At 37.0% G+C, this 20,391-nt stretch overlaps 1 protein-coding gene across 5 annotated transcripts in view; it reads left to right on the top strand.

The window, feature by feature from the left end:
* WASF3 (WAS protein family member 3) overlaps positions 1 to 20,162 on the top strand; it is a 129,328-nt gene extending 109,166 nt beyond the window's left edge. For 4 of the 5 annotated variants that reach the window (XM_019530149.1, XM_019530151.1, XM_019530150.1 and 1 more), the window contains 5 exons: positions 4,557 to 4,674; positions 10,046 to 10,221; positions 14,719 to 14,982; positions 17,989 to 18,359; positions 19,367 to 20,162. In XM_019530149.1, the coding sequence (XP_019385694.1) occupies positions 4,557 to 4,674; positions 10,046 to 10,221; positions 14,719 to 14,982; positions 17,989 to 18,359; positions 19,367 to 19,524 (1,087 nt within the window). In that variant the 3' untranslated portion in view covers positions 19,525 to 20,162. Of the gene's footprint in view, positions 1 to 4,556; positions 4,675 to 10,045; positions 10,222 to 13,728; positions 13,896 to 14,718; positions 14,983 to 17,988; positions 18,360 to 19,366 lie in introns of all 5 variants that reach the window. The other variant, XM_019530152.1, reaches the window with a different exon arrangement.
* The last annotated feature ends 229 nt before the right edge of the window (positions 20,163 to 20,391 follow it).

Raw genomic sequence — 20,391 nt, 5'->3', positions numbered from 1 at the left:
TTTTTGAATTGTGGAGCCCAAAACTGGACGCAGTACTCCAGCTGCGGCCTCACCAAGGCCGAGTACAAGGGGAGAATGACTTCCCGGGATTTGCTCGAGACGTCCCGGGATTTGCTCGAGAAAATAGGCATTAATATAGTTTGTATTTGAAAAGTAAACAGTAATATTGGGTTTTTTTGGGGTTTTTTGGAATGTTTTACTGTTAGCGTGAAAATAGCCCCTTGACATAACTTTATAAAGGTTGATTTTCAGCACTTTGCAAATGGAAGGAGATATGTAAATATTTGATATAGAAGATGTATAGTCCAAGCACAGGAATGTGATCCAGGCATTTCTCTAAGTTCTTAATATTATCTCTGTAATAACATCCTCTATGGTCTTGGACAACTCTCTTAACCTCTGCCTTGATTTATCTATATGTGAAATGTTGGTATTATGAAACTCCTGGTAGTGCTGTAAGTTATAGCCATGATAAAGGCTCTTAGCTGAATGACTGGTATAACAAAACAACATCTCTGGATGTTGCAATAGACAAACATCTTAATTACATGCCTGCCTGTACAAATAAGTCCTTTTCTTGACCACACGGGCTAGTTTAGTAATATAATGAGCACTACCCAGGGAGCAGTAATGGTATTAAAATGGTGGCTTATATCAACTGGTACTTTTAAAAAGCATTGGTAGTAGTTTTATGATGTCTAGAAATAACCGTTTCGTGAACATACAGAACTTTCTTATTATATGTAAAGAACTTTTGAAACTAGAAGGTAGAGCTGGCTAATTTTTTTTTTTTAGTAAGTGTGCAATATTGGGAATTCTTCACTTAGTAACCAGTAGTTAAGTGGATATGCATACTGAAAATAAACTGAAAACTACCACCCATACTATATAGCATCTGCTTCAGTAATTTGCTGCTAACATGTCAGACCTAAGCCAGACCACCTTTGAAACTAGCCAGTGGCTCAACCTGGAGTGTCAAAAGCCTTGCTAAAGTCAAGGTATATCACATCCACTGGTCTCGCATCCACAGAGCCAGTCATCTCATAGAAGACAATCAGGTTGGTCAGACATGGCTTGCCTTTGGTTGAATCCATGCTGACTGTTCCTAATCACCATCTTCTTCATGTGCTTAGAAATAGATTCCTGGAGGACCAGCTTCATGATTTTTCCAGAAACTGAGGTGAGACTGACTAGTCTGTAGTTCTCTGGATCTTCCTGCTTCCCTTTCTTAAAGATGGGTACTATATTTGCCCTTTTCCAGTTGTCTGGGACCTCTCTCCATCTCCATGAGTTTTCAAAGATTATGGCCAGTGAGAACCTCTGCAGTCCCATTGGCCAACTCCCTCAGCACTTTTGGGTGCATCCTGTCTGGCCCCATGGACTTGTACACATCCAGCTATTCTAAATAGTCTGTAACCTGTTCTTGGCTGCTTACCTTCTCCCCAAAATGTACTGCCAGGTGCAGTAGTCTGTGAAGAACGAAGTAAAAAAGGTACAAGTACTTAAGCCTTTTCTGCATCCTTTGTCATTAGATTGCCTCCCCCATCAGGGAAAGTAAAGGACCCACACTTTCCTTGGTCCTCCTTTTGTTGGACATACTTGTAGAAACCCTTATTGTTACCCTTCAAGTCCCTTGCTAGCTGCAACTCCAATTTTGCTTTGGTCTTCCTGATTTTTATGGTATCCTAGTTTTCTGTTTAAAAATCTGAAATTCTCTGATTTAAAAAAACCCACAAAATCCATGTTTCTCTATGATTAGAATGAAATACTGCTTTCTTGTGTGTGCACACGCTCTCTCTCTCTCTCTCTCTCTCTCTCTCTCAATAGATAGCAGCATTTCAATTATATATATAAATAAAATTTACTTCACTTAGGAAATATTAGAATTCACTTTATTATAATGATTGAGGCACTGATATGCTTCCAAATTGCTTTAAAATTTTAAATATACTAATAAAACATTGTGTTCAACTGATACCTGGGGCTGTATTCCTGGCCACGTGCATCCCTGCTGATTTCACCCCTGCATGCCTGACTAATGCTCTTATACTCTTCCCTAGTTGGTTGTCCAAGTTTCCACTTAAAAGCTGCTTTTTTGTGCATTAGCTCACTGAAGAGTTCCCTGCTAAGCCAGACTGGTCTTGTGCCATACTTGCAAGTCTTTCTGCACATTCGGATTGTTTGTTTGTGTACCGTCAGTAAGGTTTGTTTAAAGTACAGCCAACTGTCCTGGACTCCTTTCCCCCTCAGATGGTCTTCTCGGGGGATGCTGGCCATGAGTTCCCCGACTGAGCTTTTCTGAAGTCCAGGATCCATATTCTTCTGCTCTCCTATCTTTTCCTCAGGATCCTGAACTCAGTCATCTAGTGGTTGCTGCTGCCCAAGCTGCTGTCCACTACAACATTCCCTACCAGTTCTTTCCTGTTTGTGAGGTCAAGAAGAGCATGGCCCCTAATTGGCCTTTCCAGTGCCTGTACCAGGAAGTTGTCCCCAACCCTCTCCAAAAACTTCCTGGATTTTCTGTGCACTGCTGTATTGCCCTCTCAGCTGATGTCAGGGTGATTGAAGTCCCCTATGAGAACCAGGTCTTGTGATCAAGAAACTTCCTTTAGTTGTTTGAAGAAAGCCTCATCCATCACATCCTCCTGGTCTATAATAGATCCCACCACAATATAACGCTTGTTGCTCTCCCCTCTGACCCTAACCCAGAGACTTTCAACATAGCCCTCCATTCACTCTAGTGACAATAAGTAAAGGCTGCAGCAAGGAAGATCAGCCCTCTGTGAGCTAAAACAGCTGGCTGGATCAGCCAGAGGTAATGGGCACGCTATTAGCAAATTGCAGACTGCATCATATAGTTGTGGAGTCAGCACATGGGTAGTAAAACGCAGACTGGATCAAACCTTCACAGGCAGAATCCAATCCATTTGTGGACTGGATCTGGTCCATAGGTTGCCAATCCCTGTACTAGGTAGTAGCAGGAAACTAAATGAGGTTGTCACTGACTTATGTAAGTGAAGGCTGAAGAATATAATGATTATTATTTTACTCTGTTCAGTCATTGTGAGATCTTTTTGCTTCTGCTTTGCTCCTTTTCACCTTACTTTTTCCTGGCTAATAAACTGGTCTGGTAAGCAGTAGAAGTAGCACTTCATTCCCTAGTTTCCATTAGATTTGCAGTAGTCTGTAATGTAGGATTCTCCTTTTAAAGCCATATGAACTTACAGCATTTTTAGTTCATCACTTAAATTTCTTTTGGGTATTAGATTGCTACAATATGAGAAGCTGTTGAATAAAACAAAGCTCATGGACTGATGTTACTTTGATATCAACATAAATGCTACAGCACTTTGAAGCTCTTTGAAAATGTAGTATTACAGGTGTGGACAGACAGACATGCAGAGTTGCTAGCTGGAACACTGTAAAGTCACTGTGAAGCATTCAGCAACATGCTTTCCAGCCAGGGAGTGTTAAAGGGTTGCTTGGCCCTGTGATGCTACTCTTCTACCAGGCTGTTTGTGTGATCCTGGTTCCACACTCACTGACAACTGTGAATCCCTGAGACTAGGATGTCAGCAAGCATGGAACCTGCACTGAGACCAGGATTATCCATGGTAGGCAGAGCTGCAGTCCAGCTGAGATTGGGCTGTTAGAGCTGGTTATGTGTGACCCCATTCCTGCACTTACTGCTACCCTGGTCCCAGTCGGGGGAAACAGGTAGGTTGGGGAGCAGGCAGGTTGTACATGCTGCTCTCTCTCCATCCAGCAAAGTGGTGTGGGATGCTGGAGAACCAAGAGACCCTGTACCACTGTGGTGCTCTGGACACATGTTGTACGTGGCACTCCAAAAGGTACTATGACAGAAGTTCCCATTTCATCCAAGAACATTTCTGTAACATCTGCAACATTTGTGTAGAGCTGCAGGGGGTGTGAACATCTGGCTCTTCAGCTTTTGTAGCACTACACATGTAATGCCTGTCCATGACCTAGCACTGGTTATATGTGTGACTTGTAGTTTTTGACTATGCAGCATCTGTCAAGTTTTGGTAACTTATCAGAAAAAATGTCTATCTAAATGACACATGTCAGCATGATTGAAGATTATTTTTACACATACCATATCACTACCTTGAAGTTAGAATTATAAATAATTTTAATTGCTGAACATTTAGCTAGTTTATCTGTGCAGAATATAAAATGTTGCTATTTGGTTGTTTATGGGTACTGAGCTGATAATGAGTTTTGGCCACCAAGCATATGTTTTGCATAATTATATGCTTATTTACATTTTGGTGTTCTGTATGACAGTATAACTGAGAAGGTTTTTTGGTTGTGGTATTTTCTTTCCTATTGTGTTAGGTATATGTACATTTCTTTTACAGAAATGATGTTACTCTAGAGTTCTTTCAGAACTGATGAATTAAAATTGTGCTGTATACTGTATTTGCCCAGCTACACTTTTATATTATGAAAAAGTCCTTAAGCTTAAATGACTGAATCCTGCAAGTCAAAAAAAAAATTATGTTCTCTTAGTTTCTGTTTCATTTTGTCTGCAGAGATGATAAGAAAGATGGGTTGAAGTTCTATACTGATCCCTCCTATTTTTTTGATCTTTGGAAAGAGAAAATGTTACAAGATACTGAAGATAAACGAAAGGAAAAAAGAAGGCAAAAGGTAAATAGGCAGCATACCATAATGAATGACATCTGTAAATATACAGATAAATATATGGTTATATATATAGTTGTCCAGGCTGATCTAGCTAAACTATGCTTTATGTGCTTAGAAAAGATCTCCTCCTAATTAGAAATTACTATAATTGTAGGTTTGTCATTAGAATTTATAGCTCATACTTTTTACTTGAAGTTTCAAAATTGAATGTTTGAGAGCTATAGTTATCTTCCAGTAAGTTTGTCTTTGCAAATATCTTTTTAATACATAGAAGCAGCCTGTTTTACTTTATATAAAAAAGCTGTTCTGAAGATGGTGAATGTTTGAATTCTAATGTTTTATAATGTTCGTATTCTTCATAATTAAGGAGTTTTTATCCAGCAAATCCAATTCAGCAGCAGAATACAGACTTTAAGATAGTTACCCTGAATTATGTGTTACGCCCTTTTCAATCTTTAATTATACCTCTTTGATTTTATGATTATTTTTGGAGGACTTGGTAAGTAGTAGCAAGGCTATTTCATGGCTCAGCAGCTAGAGCAGATATACTTAGGAATGTCACTCCTTGCTGTCCTTCAAAGTCCTATAAAAAGATTAAACCTCTTCACAGAGGCATTTTGTAAATTCCTCCTGGTATGTTTAGGTAGTCCTTCAGAGACGTGCTTCATTTGTGCAGAATATATTCATATTTTAAAGTGTTTTTAGCTTAGGATGAAAGGGTTAGTGGGTACCTATTTCTGTTGGATATCTATTTGCTGCTGATTGACTTTAGAAAGCTCCCAGAGGGTCATCATCTGCTTCAGACACTCTTGAGAAAGTAGAGAAAGAGGTAAGAAAATAGTAACTGCCTGTCTTATCTAGCAGGGTGCATCCTCCTTCCCCCTGTACCCAGGAGAGCTCCTGTAAGGCTAACAGGTTCCAGAAGAAAAGGCTTCAGTCCAGGTTCATCAGATTGGTTGCCTAGAGAGAATGTATTAAGTGTTACATCACGCACATAGTGTCTTGCCTCTAGAAAAAGTGAAGGACCATCATGTGGTGATTTTGGTCCTCTGATTTTTATAAAGTGAAATTCACTCCTAATGACTAGAACTATGCAAAACCATTTTAGGAGCAACTATTTTTTTCAAAAAATTAAGACCTGGGACAACTGAAATATTTAATAAATTAGTGTTAATTTTTCCTGAGTTGTTTTGATAGGAAAAGCTATAATTTATTCAGAACTTGTTTTAACTTTTGATTCATTCTTTAATTTTAATATAGTTCAGTATTAAAGATAATTAATACATTCTTTGAAAGCCCAGAAAAATCATGTATGCCAAACAAAACACTTCTGTAATTTTTTGTACTTCAAGTGAAACAAAAATTGGTTATTGATTCTGCTTATGACTCCAGTGAGTTTTAGCATCAAAAATCACATAGTACATTCACTACACATTGGAATATTAATTTTAAGTAGAACTTCTCCTTTGAAATAAGGAGCAAAGGTAGGCCAGTTTCCATTTCTGTTAGGTCTTCAAGGAATGCTTCCATCAGAAAGGGTTTGCATGCCAATAAAGAGAAAGAAACAAATGGTGGTGGTAGCTTCATTCACCTGAGGGCTGTTAGCCAAAGAACTGTCCCAGTAGTCATAGAAAACTTTTCCAGCATCAGGAGAACAGGTAGGTCTCTGTTACAACTATTTAGAATGACACAGCTATATTGGAAGTTATTGTTCAGATTCAGCAGAAGTGCCATGAGTGCTGACTGAATTTTTAGAAGGTCCAGTTAATCTGTTAGAGGAGACCACATTAAACAGCTATTTTAGTGAGTGTGGTTTGGAGAGGAGGATCTTACTGAGTGATAGAAAATTCTGAGAGAAATATAATTATTGCTGACTGCTTCAAAAATTGCTGTCTTTTCCATTTTTCAATTTTCATTCTACATGTTTTGAAAAGGGACAATTTAACATTTTCATGAAAATATAAGTAAGATTTATAGAAAGTTCGCACATTTTCATTGACTTTCATTTTTGGTTATTCTTTGTTTTGTTTTTTATATTATGCTACTGAAAAGGGGGGAGGAAAAGAAGTTGGAGTTTTGTATTTAAAATATTTCCTTTTTTTTTTTTTTGAAGAGAGACCCGCTTTTCTGAAAGAAATGTTTTATTTGAAAATATATTGACCATCTCTCAGGGAGGATCTTTTTAAAATAGGAATTCCTTTGAATACATATTTTGGGACAGATTTTTAGATAATTTACCTAATTTATGAGTGTCCATAGCTTGCTTAATCTTTTAATTTTTAAGATTTTTCTTAAGAAATCAACAAAATACTGATTCTGACCTAAAGCATACTTGATTATGATAATTAAAATTAGGTTCAAAGAAATTCATTTGGATAATATCAATATTAATTCAGTCTAAAAACAAATTATCCATCCTCAGTGAATACTTGAGCAACTGAAGAATGTCTTAACTTTCTTGAAATAAACTTTCTCTCATATATAGGTTGAGAGAGAAATTGCTATTGTGCTAAAAACACATCTAAAAAGTTGCATTCTAGTAAGCAACCTAGCGTTTTGTGGTGTTTAAATAATTACAACTGCTATGTTAATAAGATTTATAAGACTTTTTAATATTCCTGAAATCTGTGTGATCAACAGAATACATTCAATTTGGAATCTGAATAGCAAAGGCAAGCGCAGATTATTTGGATTGATTTATATTTTTTATGGCTGATATTGCAGTCAGCAGGTATCGTGAATTTCATAAATTACTTCTGTTTTATAAAAGTACAATCTCTGAATGAAGTAGCTAAAGGAAAATAAGTGTATGATGTACATCAAATAGAGTGATATTTTAGGGCACCTATACACGTGCAGCGGGGCTGCTCCAATGTGTTGTAATTACAGCGTGTCAGAGCTGACTCCAGTGTCACACGTATTGGCATCCTTGCTCTGCAAAAAGGCTGCGGTGGCACTTATAATTAAAGCTTGTTCGATGAGTTTTAGTTAAAGCAACCCTGCCGCCATTTTTCAGTGTTGGGACGCTGATGTGTGTGATGCTCCAGACACTTTAATTAGAAAGGATCTTGGAGCCTCTCTAAAGTGGTCCCTACCTGCCACCGTTCTCATAGCATGTGCATAAATGCCCTTAGAGTTTAATTTGGTATGGGTTTTAGTCTTAACTTCCATTGCAGTCAGTGAGGAATAAGGATGCTCATCATCTCACTAGAGGTTCAGAGACTGTGCAGGCAATTGCATGCATAGTCAACATACTGGAAGAGGAAGTTCTTGATATATTTAACTGCCCATCTTGACTGTGACCTTTATTCAGCATTTCCATATTCTACAGGATTAGAAAGCTCTCACAAAGATAGTTGGCTTTCCTATTAAAATTTAATAGACTTTTTCAAATGCTGTTATTTTTTTCTCTAAAAAAAATATAGCTCTCTTATTCTTCTTGCATTTAGGAACCTACAATAAAGTCTCCTATTCTGCACTGTTACACTTTGGACACAAAATAGGATATGTCACTGGATTGCAAGGGATTTCCATATTTATCAGGGTTTTTACTTTATTATTTTTAAACGTACAATCAGATTCTGCATCAAATAATGTTCGAGCATTAGAAGCGCTGACAGATGTGAAAAAACCCCAAAACGGCGTTTTACTGGAAGAGGAAGCACATTAGTTTGACCCTGCTCACCCAACATCTGTATATATTGGGCACTTCAGCAGAGCTTTTTGGCACTTTAATCTAATAGCTGATTCAATCAGCACCAAAAAGCCCCAGAGAAAAAAAATTGACATTCGAAAGAGTAAGCAACCTAAGAGCAGTTATCAATGGTCTTTTAAACAAAAAATACTTTTTCCCCCTACTCTTCAACTTTTCTCCTCCTGAAAATAACTTAACTTACTTTCATAATTTTAAAGACTCTAACCCATTATTTTTTATTTAATGAGTTGTTTGATATAAGATTTCATATTATACTGTAGAATGGAAAAAACAATAGTTAATGTATAGTTCATTGCGTGAATTTCTTAAGTCCTTGAAAGTATTGCCAAGACCTGCTGAAGCTACTTCCTTTTTATTAACTCTTGCTCTTCAATGCTGATGCTTTGTATGAGTGCCATCTGCTAATCATTCTAATGCAAATATTATGTTGAAATTAATTTTCCCTCCTGGCTAAGGTTGCTAACATTTGTTATGTTTACTGAAATCATTTTTCCAATAGTGAAACAATATGCCCATTCCCATTCCTGTGACTACTGAGCATTCACTTGCCAATAAACTGAAGCATTTGTATTACTTATTCAAAATGAGTAGTTAGAGGTTGGTAGGAGGAGATACCTTGAGGCTGTGGAATATTAGTAAAAGCATTGAACCTCACTAGATCAACAGAAATGGGGAAAACGAAATATTGGACTAGTTGGATTTGAAGTTCTAAAGAAAAAATTCAAGTACATGAAACATGCCTGATAGCTTCATGATAAAATAAATCATTGAACTAAATATTACTGATACTTTGCAAAATATGCTTCATACAGCTAATTTCCTATATATAAGATACTGTGAAATATGATTGATAAATGAGTGGGAAGGACTGATTTTTTTTTTTCTTTTTTTTTTCTTATCTGTCCCCTTCATATACAGATAAAGGATAAATAAGTTACCAAGATTTGGGTCTTGCTTTTGTATGTGAGACTAGCTGTAAGGAGCTCTAACTTTTTCCATACTTTTCAAAAGTGTAGGTACTTTATAGTCATGCAAAGTAATTGATAGGCATACAGTAAACAGGAATATACTACATATATATATACACAAGATTGATTTATAGGTCTAACAAGTATGAGGTACATTTCAGAATTGTCTAGACAGATAATTACCATGCACTGTTGGGAGAAGTAAAAACAATGGTACTGTATCTTTTAAAATTAGTGACAATCTATGTATTTGGGGGGAAAATTTAAGTGAAGGTCATTGCACTAATGTTTAAATTTCTGAAAAACACAGCAACTCTTTTAATGAATAAGATCAGTACCTTCTATGGCAGGGGTGGGCAAAATGTGGCCCACCAGGCCATTCTATCTGGCCTGTGGGGCCCCTAAAAAATGCAGAAAATTAATATTCATCTGCCCCCGGCTGCCTGTTACGTGGCCCTCTGGCTTGCAGAAACTCAGTTAGCAACCCTCCACCCGAAATAATTGCCTGCCCCTGTTCTATGAGGTCCCTGCTATAAAGCAATAGTCACTTGGATGGAAATTTTTTTGTAGACTTTGCTGCATCTGTAAATCTAGTCCTTATTTTCATGCATTCTAAGTGCATTTTAACATGCTCTTTTCCTTTCCTTTTTTCTTTCTTTTGCATGCTTTCTTTCTCTCCTTTGAACATTAGGAGCAAAAACGTATAGATGGCACAACCCGGGAGGTGAAAAAAGTTAGAAAAGCCAGGAACAGGCGCCAAGAGTGGAATATGATGGCATATGATAAAGAGCTTAGACCTGACAACAGGTTGTCTCAAAATGTGTACCATGGAGCATCTTCCGAGGGATCACTGTCCCCAGATACTAGGTCTGTTTACAACAAAGCCCTTTGTTATACCAAGTTGAACCATTCAGAGATGCTGAGTATCCTCAGGTTTATTACAGATTGAGTATGTAACAATTAATGCAGAAAAAGCACAAAATAAAGATTTCAAACAGCCTCTGAAAATATTTTAAAGCTAATAATCTCTTTTAAATTTCTATATTCATGCCTGGTTTTTTTATCAGAATTTGTTAATCCCAATATTCAGCTTTGTTGAAAATTTATGGTGCCTGCCACATTTTGCTTTTGAATTTTTAGTAGGTGTAATTGCAGAAAGATTTAGATCTGCATTCAGTTGATAGCATCACTTCTTCTTCCTTCATTTTGTTTGACATATTTATTGCTACCAACAGTTTCATGCATACTTTTTTGTTCAAGATAACTTAATTATTTCAGAAACTAGTAATCTGTGAGAACTTGAAGTGCTTTTGTGTTCAAATAGTAAGTATTTTTAAATATTCAATGATAATACATGGTTTTACTTTTAATAAGGTATTGAAATTGAGTATTCAGTTGAGTATTAGATGTTCTTTGTCAGTATTCTGCTTGTATATTCACAAGCTGCCAAAACAGATGCATTGTGATTTTTCTTTTTAAAGCAAATTGGTGTAGAAAATGCTCTCCTCTGATGCACACATCAGGACTCATTTTCAGTGTTCTGCTCCTACTGTGTGTTAGAGACATCCTTTGAGCTCAGTGGGAGATCCATGCACACAGGGAGAATGAACATCTGAGCCTATTCAGCAAGTAGGTCCCACTAGAAATTTTTTCCCTTAATGTTTGTTCTGTTTGTTGTATTTAATTGCTGGTAGAAACAGATTCACTAAGTTAGTGGGATCTGGTGAAAAAACAGCTATTTCATAATTCAGCTTAGTATTTAAGCTGTTTATTCATTCTGGCCAGCAGAAAACATTGAGTAAGAATTGGTTGATATTTTTGGTTCACTACCAAGGGAATCTGCTTGGAACCTTATTTCTTTAATGTTCGGGGGGGAAGGGGGGTTGTGGGCTATAGCATTCTGACATTTTAATTTGAACCCCTTGAAAGTAGAATTACTGCTGTTTCACAAATGTCTTCAGAAATCTCCCCATCTATATTTTCACCATTTTATTTTAGTTTACCTCTGTTTCTAATGTAAATGTCTAATATATCCTGGTAATTACTCTGTATTTTTTCTCAGTGGATCTCTCAAGTTAATGGTTTTAAGATGTTGATAATAGGAGGATATTAGTGCCTTTGGCTCAGCTGCAAATGATTTTCCTCTCCAAGCTGCTTCCTTCACAAATTCCAAGTCCAAATGTAGTCCTAGTAACAACCATAAGATTAAATAGTCACATTCAAATTATTTGTTTCTCTGCCTTTTCACCTCAAGTATTGTCAAAACACATGTTCACGGTTCTCTGTGCACAGACGTTTGAAATGTCAAGAAAGCAAGCTCAGGGAAAGAATTGCAGTGTATACCTTTCTCAAGCATAAAGGCATTTAGGAGGGGTCTTGAATGGGTGGAGGAAAAAGGATTTATATGTACCATTCAGTTCATGGCAGAGTGGATAAAACGTGACTATTTAAAAATTTTTAAAATGATTTATTAAATTTAAACCAGACTTTTTATTTGTTTAATTTAACTTTTATAGTTAAATTTTTCTTTTTTTAAAAAAAAAAAAAAGTAAACCAACTTAAAATGAGGTTTAAATTTAATACAGCATAGGCTAAGGTATATATTAATATAATCTATTAAAAATATTTAAGTAAAATATCTTGAGTCAATGAGCTTCTACCAAAACATCTGAAGTTAAGGGTTTATTTCCTTTCATATGACAATGAGGGCAAAAATATCTAACTGTTGAGGTTGAGTTTTAAAAATACATATAAGGGGCTTGACCCTGCAAGGGATATAGGTTCTATACTACTGGGTATAAAGGATCAGCAAAGTCATTACAGGTGTTGGAACCCTAGCCCCTGACTCCAGCAGATACCATCATATGTACTCCTTGATCAGGATTATCCACTGAGCCCACCTGGATGGTATCAAACTCCTGTGTTATTCCTTCTACCTGAGCTCTATTTAGCTCAACTCTTAAATTATAAATATTTTATTATTCTGCACCCATAATGGAGGCTTATTCTCATGAAAAACCAACCATCTACTCAGTAACTACTAACCCCCTGCTCAAAAGAAAGAGGGTAAACATTTTCAAAACAGCCTAGGTAAAAAAATGACTGTCTCATTTTAAAGAAAATTAGGCAAATAGGAACTTAAGCTATAAAGACTTTCACCTAGGCATTTTAGAAATTTTTCCCCTGGGAACCTGAAAGAATTGCTTTAATTCACTAACCACAGTTCTTACTTCTGATTCTATAACAGTTAACACTAGTGTTTAACGGATCAGTAAGTTGTAGATATGCATCATGTTCTGATTTAAAAAAAAAAAAAGTTTCTCTATCCAAAATGTGTTTAATACATTTGAAGTGCTGGGTTTGTGTGTTTTAATTAAATTTAAGTTGCCATCTTAATACAAGTTGATACAAATATGAGCAAAAAGTGAACCATCTAGTGAATAAGAAATATATATTTCACCATTTTATACTAAAATGTAGGATTGTACCACCATTTATACTAAAATGTAGGATTTGTAACAATTCAAATGTTAGAATGTTATGTTTAGCTGTATATTATATACGTGTGAACATGTGCGTAGTATACGATATATATGTATGTGTATGCAGTTTTTGTACCAGAAAATATCACCAGACCTACTGTAAAAACTGTATTTAGTTGTAAACTAACATGTTTTAATTGTTATATCAACCAATGAAAATACACCTTTCTTAAAACAAACACAATTTTCACTGGGAAACTTGATTTAAAAAATCGGTTATTTAAATGAGCCTTTTGGCTTGCTGATTTAAATATGTGATTTAAATTGATCTACCGTGGTTCTTGGCATGACAGTATTCTATGCTTCAGAATTTTAAAACCTTATATTATGCAGAATTAATTTTTGGCAGATATGATTTAAATCATATTTTAATCATTGTATCATGGAATTTCCATAAAATGTACTGTGAGTTAATTTTGTGGCAAAGATTAGGATGGGAAGGTGATTTAATAATTTGTATAAAATACTGTTTGAGTTTGATCTGTTATTTAGAGAATAATTGGAATAAGCTATTAAATTGTAGATGGTGTTTCTACATTTAACAAGCTCAAAAAAATTTGTCCTGTGGTAATGAGCGTCCTGGAGATGTTTATAAATACAATGCTTATCAATCAATATTGCCTAAAGTAAATATCATCATGTTGCAATGTTGACATTAAAGGACAAAAAAAAATTCCTATTCCTGTTGTCTTGCTTTAGCTGAATGCTGAGGTTAGGCAATTAAAAATTATTGTTAGTGTGATGTCCCAGTCAAAGTTGCAAAGTGTAAAATTTGAGTTTCCAAACTGTGGCAGCTTATTTCAATGCATTTGTTATGCTTGTTGTGCTTTAGAGGGAGAAACACAAGTTGAATCCAAACAGAAACCAGCAAATTAATGTGAGAAAAGTAAGAACAAGAAAAGAAGAGTGGGAGAGAAGGAAAATGGGCATTGAGTTCATGAGTGACGCAAAGAAATTGGAGCAGGCAGGAAGCATGAAAGAAGACAAAATGCCCAAAGGGTTTGTCATTTTTTTTGCTCAAAGCCCTGGCTTTTTGTTGCTTACCTGGCTTCCAGTCTTAAAAAAGATAAGTGCATTAGTACTCTTTTTAACTAAATGCCAGACTGCACAGTTGCCTGTTACTAATACAGTACAGCTGCATGCAGTTGTGAAATTAAGACATCCTTTTGCTCCCTCTCTTGGGCTTTTATGACAAAACATCTTACACTTTGCATTTTTATGAACTCTCTGCTCGACTAATATTTGCATTTCTCAATTTCTCTCAGTCTTTCCAAGAAAACAAGAAAACTCTTTAATTGCTTTTTAAATTGGTTCTCTCTGCCTGGTAATGTATAGTCTTCTATATAATTATGAGTGCTTACATCGTTGCTTTCTTTTTCTGCTTCCATTATTAATACTTAGCTGATTGGCCTGCAGTTATATAATTTGTAATGATCAAAAAATACTATAAATATGAGGAACAACTGAAAAAATACTCTTACTAGCTCTGCTTCTTCAATTTGATTTGTTCTAAAGTTAATATGCCGATGTATTCAAAAGAAGATACAGACCCTACAGATTAGGATTTAGTTACTCTCTAGTAGTTTATTAGATTAATTCATTTGGAAGTTACATAAATCTGAGCGTCTTTAGCTATTGCCATAATCATTGCTGCTTTTGTGGTTTCCATGAACTGACAGATGCTTGAAAATGAAAACAGGGAAAGCTGTTTTTATACTCTTATACTCTATATACTCCTTAGCATTAGTGATTAGATGTTCTGACAATATTCTGCTCCACTCATATAATTTGTTCTTCCCCATCCTATTGACTTTAATTGTAGGTCACATGCATCCGATGTTACAGATTATTCTTATCCTGCTACTCCAAATCATTCCCTCCATCAGCAGCCAGTAATGCCTTCATATGGAGCAGGAGATGGTCCACAGTATATGGGTGTATCCCAGGGCCATGAACATGAATACAGACCACCATCTACAACAGTGCGACATGCTACCTTAAACAGACCTCAGCAACCACCTCCGCCTCCACCCCAGGCTTCAGATGGTTCACACAGCTCTGTACCTTTGGTACCAGCAGACTATGGGTAAAACTCCTGTTTTTTACTGTTGTGGGTTCTTCAAAAGACCAGTAGGATGTGCATTTTTCCTTTTCCTAATAACCTGTACAGGGTATTTTACATGTTCAAAACGTGATGTAAATTGAGGTGGGTAACAATGTCTCATTCCGGTATAGAAGTATGAACCTTTGAATCAGTGTTATGAACTTGGGTGGTGAGATGCCAAAAATTGAAATACTGAATAATGTATTTAACATGGTTACATTAATAAGGCTGTAAAATACTAAAAGTTTCCAAAGCATTGCTAAAACATGGAATAATGTCAAGAATGTCAACTATTGTTGAGAGACAGTTCATTGAAAAATATTCAGGGCTGCAAGGAAAATGTATTGGAGCATGATGCATGCAAAATGGAAAATCCTTTTTTTTTATATATATATATATATATATATATATATGAGAGAGATTAAAATGGTTCTTGAGGGACATAAGACTAGAAGTGTCATCTTTGCTTGTGGAGTCCAGTTCCCTGCTGCCACAGAAAACTATGTCAATAAATCTCATTTTGAAACATCAATCTCTATGTTATAACTAGTTAAGTTATTGGCTCGCTCCCATTTCTATGGAAAGGCTGTTCCAGAATCTCATTCCTCTGCTGCTTAGAATCCTTCTTCTAATTTCCATCCTAAATTTATTCTTGGCAAATCTGTTTTTACCACCAGTGTCCTTTAGCTTAAATAACTATTCTTCCTCCTGAGTATTTAGCCTAGGATTTATTTTTAGAGAGTAATTGTATCTCCTTTACTACATTAAGCAATCTAAGCATTTTTGTCTCCTCCTCTAAGAAAGGCTCACCCTTCTTCTGATCATCTTAATAGATAGCTGCAATTCTGTCAGTTTATTCTTCTTGAACATGAGTGACCAGTTTTGTACAGTTTTCAGATTAGATATTACTAGTGCCTTGTACAGTAGCATTCATATGTCTCTACCCCTGCTCAAAATACGTCCACGAAGCATCATCCTAGAATGGCACATCGAACCCAAGTCTGTCTTCTCAGCTAGGAGCAGAAGTTACACACAAACCAGTTTAAGTGATCAGAAACTGGTTTAAATCTGTAACAGAACAGAAGTTCAGTGCACTCAAACCTTTTTCAAAAAGGTTGAAAATGTTTTAAAATAAACCTGGTTGGATGTAGTGTCAGAGTTAACTGATTTTGGTCAAACCTGTTTATGAACAGACCAATTTGGGCACATGGGGGGAGCCCATGGAGGCTTCCCCCACTCCCAAGTCAGGAGCCAGGAATGTGGCCAGGGGAATTGCCCTGGGGTCCCAGCTGGGGCCCAGGGAAACCACCAGGCCCAGCAGTGGACCCCCAGCTGCGGTGTGCCTGGTGCAAGGGAAGGAGGGAAGACCACAGACCCCAGGTCCAGTGCCAAGCCAGGGGGTTCTCCCACCCCCTCCTCAGCCATCTGGCTGGGCCCCAGTCAAGAGCCAGGGGCAATTCTCCCTGGCCACACCCCTGGCTCAGGTTGGGATGGGAAGGTGGGAGAAGCCTCCGCGAGCTTCCCTACCTCTGCCAGGCAGACCCTGGCTGAGGTCTGTTGCTAGACCGGGGGTGATTTCCCCGCTGCTTCTGGTGCGTCAGTGTGCCAGGGAGCAGGCACTGTGCCGCTCCTCCTACCCCTCCCCTGTACATCCTAGAGAGAACAATCCCTTCCAGTCGTATTGGATTACATGTAAACTTTATTAATTTATCAATAAATTTGCTATAGCCCGAAGTAGGACTTCCAGTTTCACTTTTGCTGCGTCGACTAGCATGCTGGTTAATAGAGCATGCCAGTTAATGAAGTGCCAGATAACATGGCTTTTACTGTAATTTAGAGGAAATTGAAAAGTTTGAATCAATTTAGCCTGGAGCTTTTTGACTGTCTGCACTTAGCTCTTGACTGTTTCCAGCTGGTATATTCCCAATTTACAGTAAAAAGTCTTGTTAGTCCTGAGGTGTCCTTTTAAACTCTTAAATCTCATCCCACTTCTATTCCAGTCCTCAAGATCTTTGTGAATATTTTTGATCCACATCTGTATTCAGCGTGCTTCACAATATTTCCATCAATGAGTTCACTACCACTTTTGATGCAAAGTGCAAATTAGTACATAAGATCTCCCTCCAAACTAGTCCTTGAGAATACCACTAAATAACTTCCTTCTAATGCTGATAGTTCTCGTTTCAGTACAGCCTGTTGTTTCCTCTTGAGCCAGTTTCTTGTGTACTTTCCAATTCTTAAGATAAATTGTTTTCTCTTAGTTAATATTTTCTATATGATGCCATAACTAATACTTACCAAAGATCTTACTCCATTTCACTTGTTTAAATAATCAGTTATCAAGGAAACAGATCTGATTTATTTGGCATGATCTACCTGTGATAGACCAGTATTATATTTTATATAATTGTCCATTTTTTTATTTCTGTATCTTTTATTAACACAAATTTTAAGGAAAGGAATAGTATTGGATACTGTGGAAGGCAGATTATCAGGTCTGGAGTTGTCCTGATTTGACAGATTTATTGAAAATCTTCACTACTGAACTTGTATCTTAGTAACCAATACATATACATGCTTACCTCACGGAGGTATTGGGGGCCTGAGATACTATAATACAGTATTTGTAAAGTACTTTTAGTACGAAAAGCAGCATATGAAGGTTACTTTTAAATTTCAACAGTTTTAGTGGACCTGTGTTTGTAATATGCTCTCATCTTGGCTTTATGATTAAGTCAAAAGAAAGAGGAGGACCTGCCTATATTAGCCTTTCATACTAACTGTTTTTCAGGGACATAAGCAAAGTGGTTTAAGATTGCACTTGGACACCTAATAGGTGGACTAGGATCTAATCCTTCATGTTTAAACTTTTTTATTTAGAAAGCAACTCTTGTTAACACGTATTTCCATGCTTTAATTTTTTTTTCTTTCTCTCTATCTCTGTCTGTCTTTGTCTGTCTGTCTACATATATATAATAATATATATAGGATGCTTCCAGCTCAGATAGTGGATTATTACAACCCTACAGGACCTCCCCCTCCTCCCCCTCCTCCTATGATTCCTTCAGCACAAACTGCTTTTGTTAGTCCTCTTCAGCTTCCTGTGCCACCATCTCATTCTGGACTTATGACTGGATCTACTTATGCTGCTACTCCTCATCCTCCTCCTACTGGGCTAGTTGTTACAGCTCCGCCACCTCCTGGCCCTCCTCCTCCACCGCCAGGCCCTCCTGCTGCAGATTCATCTCTCTCTTCCTCCCCAATGCATGCTCCTCCTGTTGCCGAGACAAAACGGCATGAAACCGCACAGGCACCAATCAGTGATGCTCGAAGTGATCTTCTTGCCGCCATTCGTATGGGTAAGTAAACATTGAGAGAGATTGAAAATTATTCCTTTTTGCATGGTGTGGCATCACCTAATGATTTGTTATCATGGCTTCTATTGCCAGCTACCCATAATTACATCTTATGTTTGGCTGAGGGAAATACTTTGTTACTACTAGTCCATCCTTGGTATTCTGACAGTTTCTGCTCCCTGGGTGTGCAACTTTGTTTTTTCTTAGTGTTGCCCCACACTCATTGCCTGCTATAGTGTGGAGACTATACGCCAGTGGTTCTCAACTTTTTTAGGCTCCAGGCACCTCTCAGAAAATGCCAGTTCTTTAAATGTTCACTCATTTTTGATTACAGAAAAATAGTAGAGCAATTCTTCTGTTGCAGAATGCTCAGAAAAAACTACAGCAGGTCAGAATGTTTTTAACTCTTGAAAGAATTTTCAGGCGCTCCCTTGCAAGGTTCTCAAATCACTGCTACATGCCAGGTCCCATGCTCTAAGGCTTGAAAATGGTTAGAAATTATTATTTTTGTTTATATGACAACATGTCCTGTGATGCAATGGGTAAATATACAGGTTGCAAGAAACCCCTGACAAGAATTACAAAAGCCAAATGTAAGTTACAGGGTAGTAGATGTTGCTTCTTTATAAGTTAAACAAATATAATGTTTGTTATGCCTTATGTTCAGTAATGTTTGTGTTAAGAAACCACAACCCTTAATGTTTTCAGATACATTTTGAAACTGGTCTTTCTGAGAGCAAATGCCTTGCATTCATAAAAAGCTTTCATTTCAGCCATAACAGGCGGTCATAAGAAGGTTACAGGCACCAGTTCCTGGGCAATTGACTCCAATCTACTTGGTCTTTTTATTTGTCTCTTACTTGATAAAGAAATTTTCATACCTGAATGGTGTACCTTCTCTGTACTACCTAAATATAGCTGTTAAACCTGCTTCTGCATTTTAGGTAGTATATTTAAAATTACATTTTATATGCAGCAAACTGTTTCTGAATGTAACTGTTTGTCTACAGGAATTCAGTTGAAAAAGGTGCAAGAGCAACGTGAACAGGAAGCAAAGCGAGAACCTGTTGGAAACGATGTAGCAACTATCCTTTCAAGACGCATTGCTGTGGAGTACAGCGATTCTGATGATGATTCTGAATTTGATGAAAATGATTGGTCAGACTGAGATCTGTTCCACGTGCTGTAGCAAAATTCATGACACTTGGCTGAAGTGGTCATGGTGTTAGTGGAATAGAAGTCTAGGTGTTGTTATGTATTACAACTAATGATCTAAGCACTAAAAATGAATTGGTATTATTTGGAATGCTGTAGCTTAGCAACTCTGGTAATAATAATAATGTGATTATGCTTATGCAGATCCAAAAATTTTCTTACTTTCAGTATTTACTGCATAATACTTAAGTGCCACTAAATGTAGCAGATCATGTGCTGCACACAAAGTAGGCTGCAGTTATTGCACTGTTACAAAACCAGCATTTTGTTTTGTTTTCTTGATAATGAAGGTATATGGCATATTTTTACTTTACATTTCTTATTCTATATAATTTTGCAGACCTATTTTGTACTTGGGAAGCTGTCTGGTTGTTAGTCATTGAAGTCCTTGGAGAAAGTTATTGACACATGACTAAAAGATGTCTTCAGGTCCTTAGATTTTACCTTTCTAACATTTTTCAGAAGTTATGACCATCTTGAAATACAAGAGACAGTAAATAAGGGCAATTATAACGAGTGCAGAGGCTGTTCCAACACGCTGGATTAATAGTCTGCTGGAGCGTGACAGTTGCTGAGCTCCAGCAGCTTCCTGCATCTCGTATATCAGCATCCCTGTGTTTAAAAATGGTGATGGGGACACTTAAACTAAAACTCGTCAAATAAGCTTTAGTTCAAGTGTACTCGCCACCATTTTTAAGTGCAGAGATGTTGATACACAAGACACAGGAGTGCTTTAATTAGAGTGGCTCTCAGAGGTGCTTTAATTAAATGCTGCTCCCCTCACCCTTGGAGGGGTATAAAAATATATAAGTGGTACATG

This window comes from Crocodylus porosus, unplaced genomic scaffold, assembly GCF_001723895.1.
Source record: "Crocodylus porosus isolate Cpor-Errol unplaced genomic scaffold, CroPor_comp1, whole genome shotgun sequence".
Taxonomy (NCBI): domain Eukaryota; kingdom Metazoa; phylum Chordata; order Crocodylia; family Crocodylidae; genus Crocodylus; species Crocodylus porosus.
The sequence above is the reverse complement of the archived record's forward strand: the minus strand, read 5'-3'. Positions and strand labels throughout refer to the sequence as shown.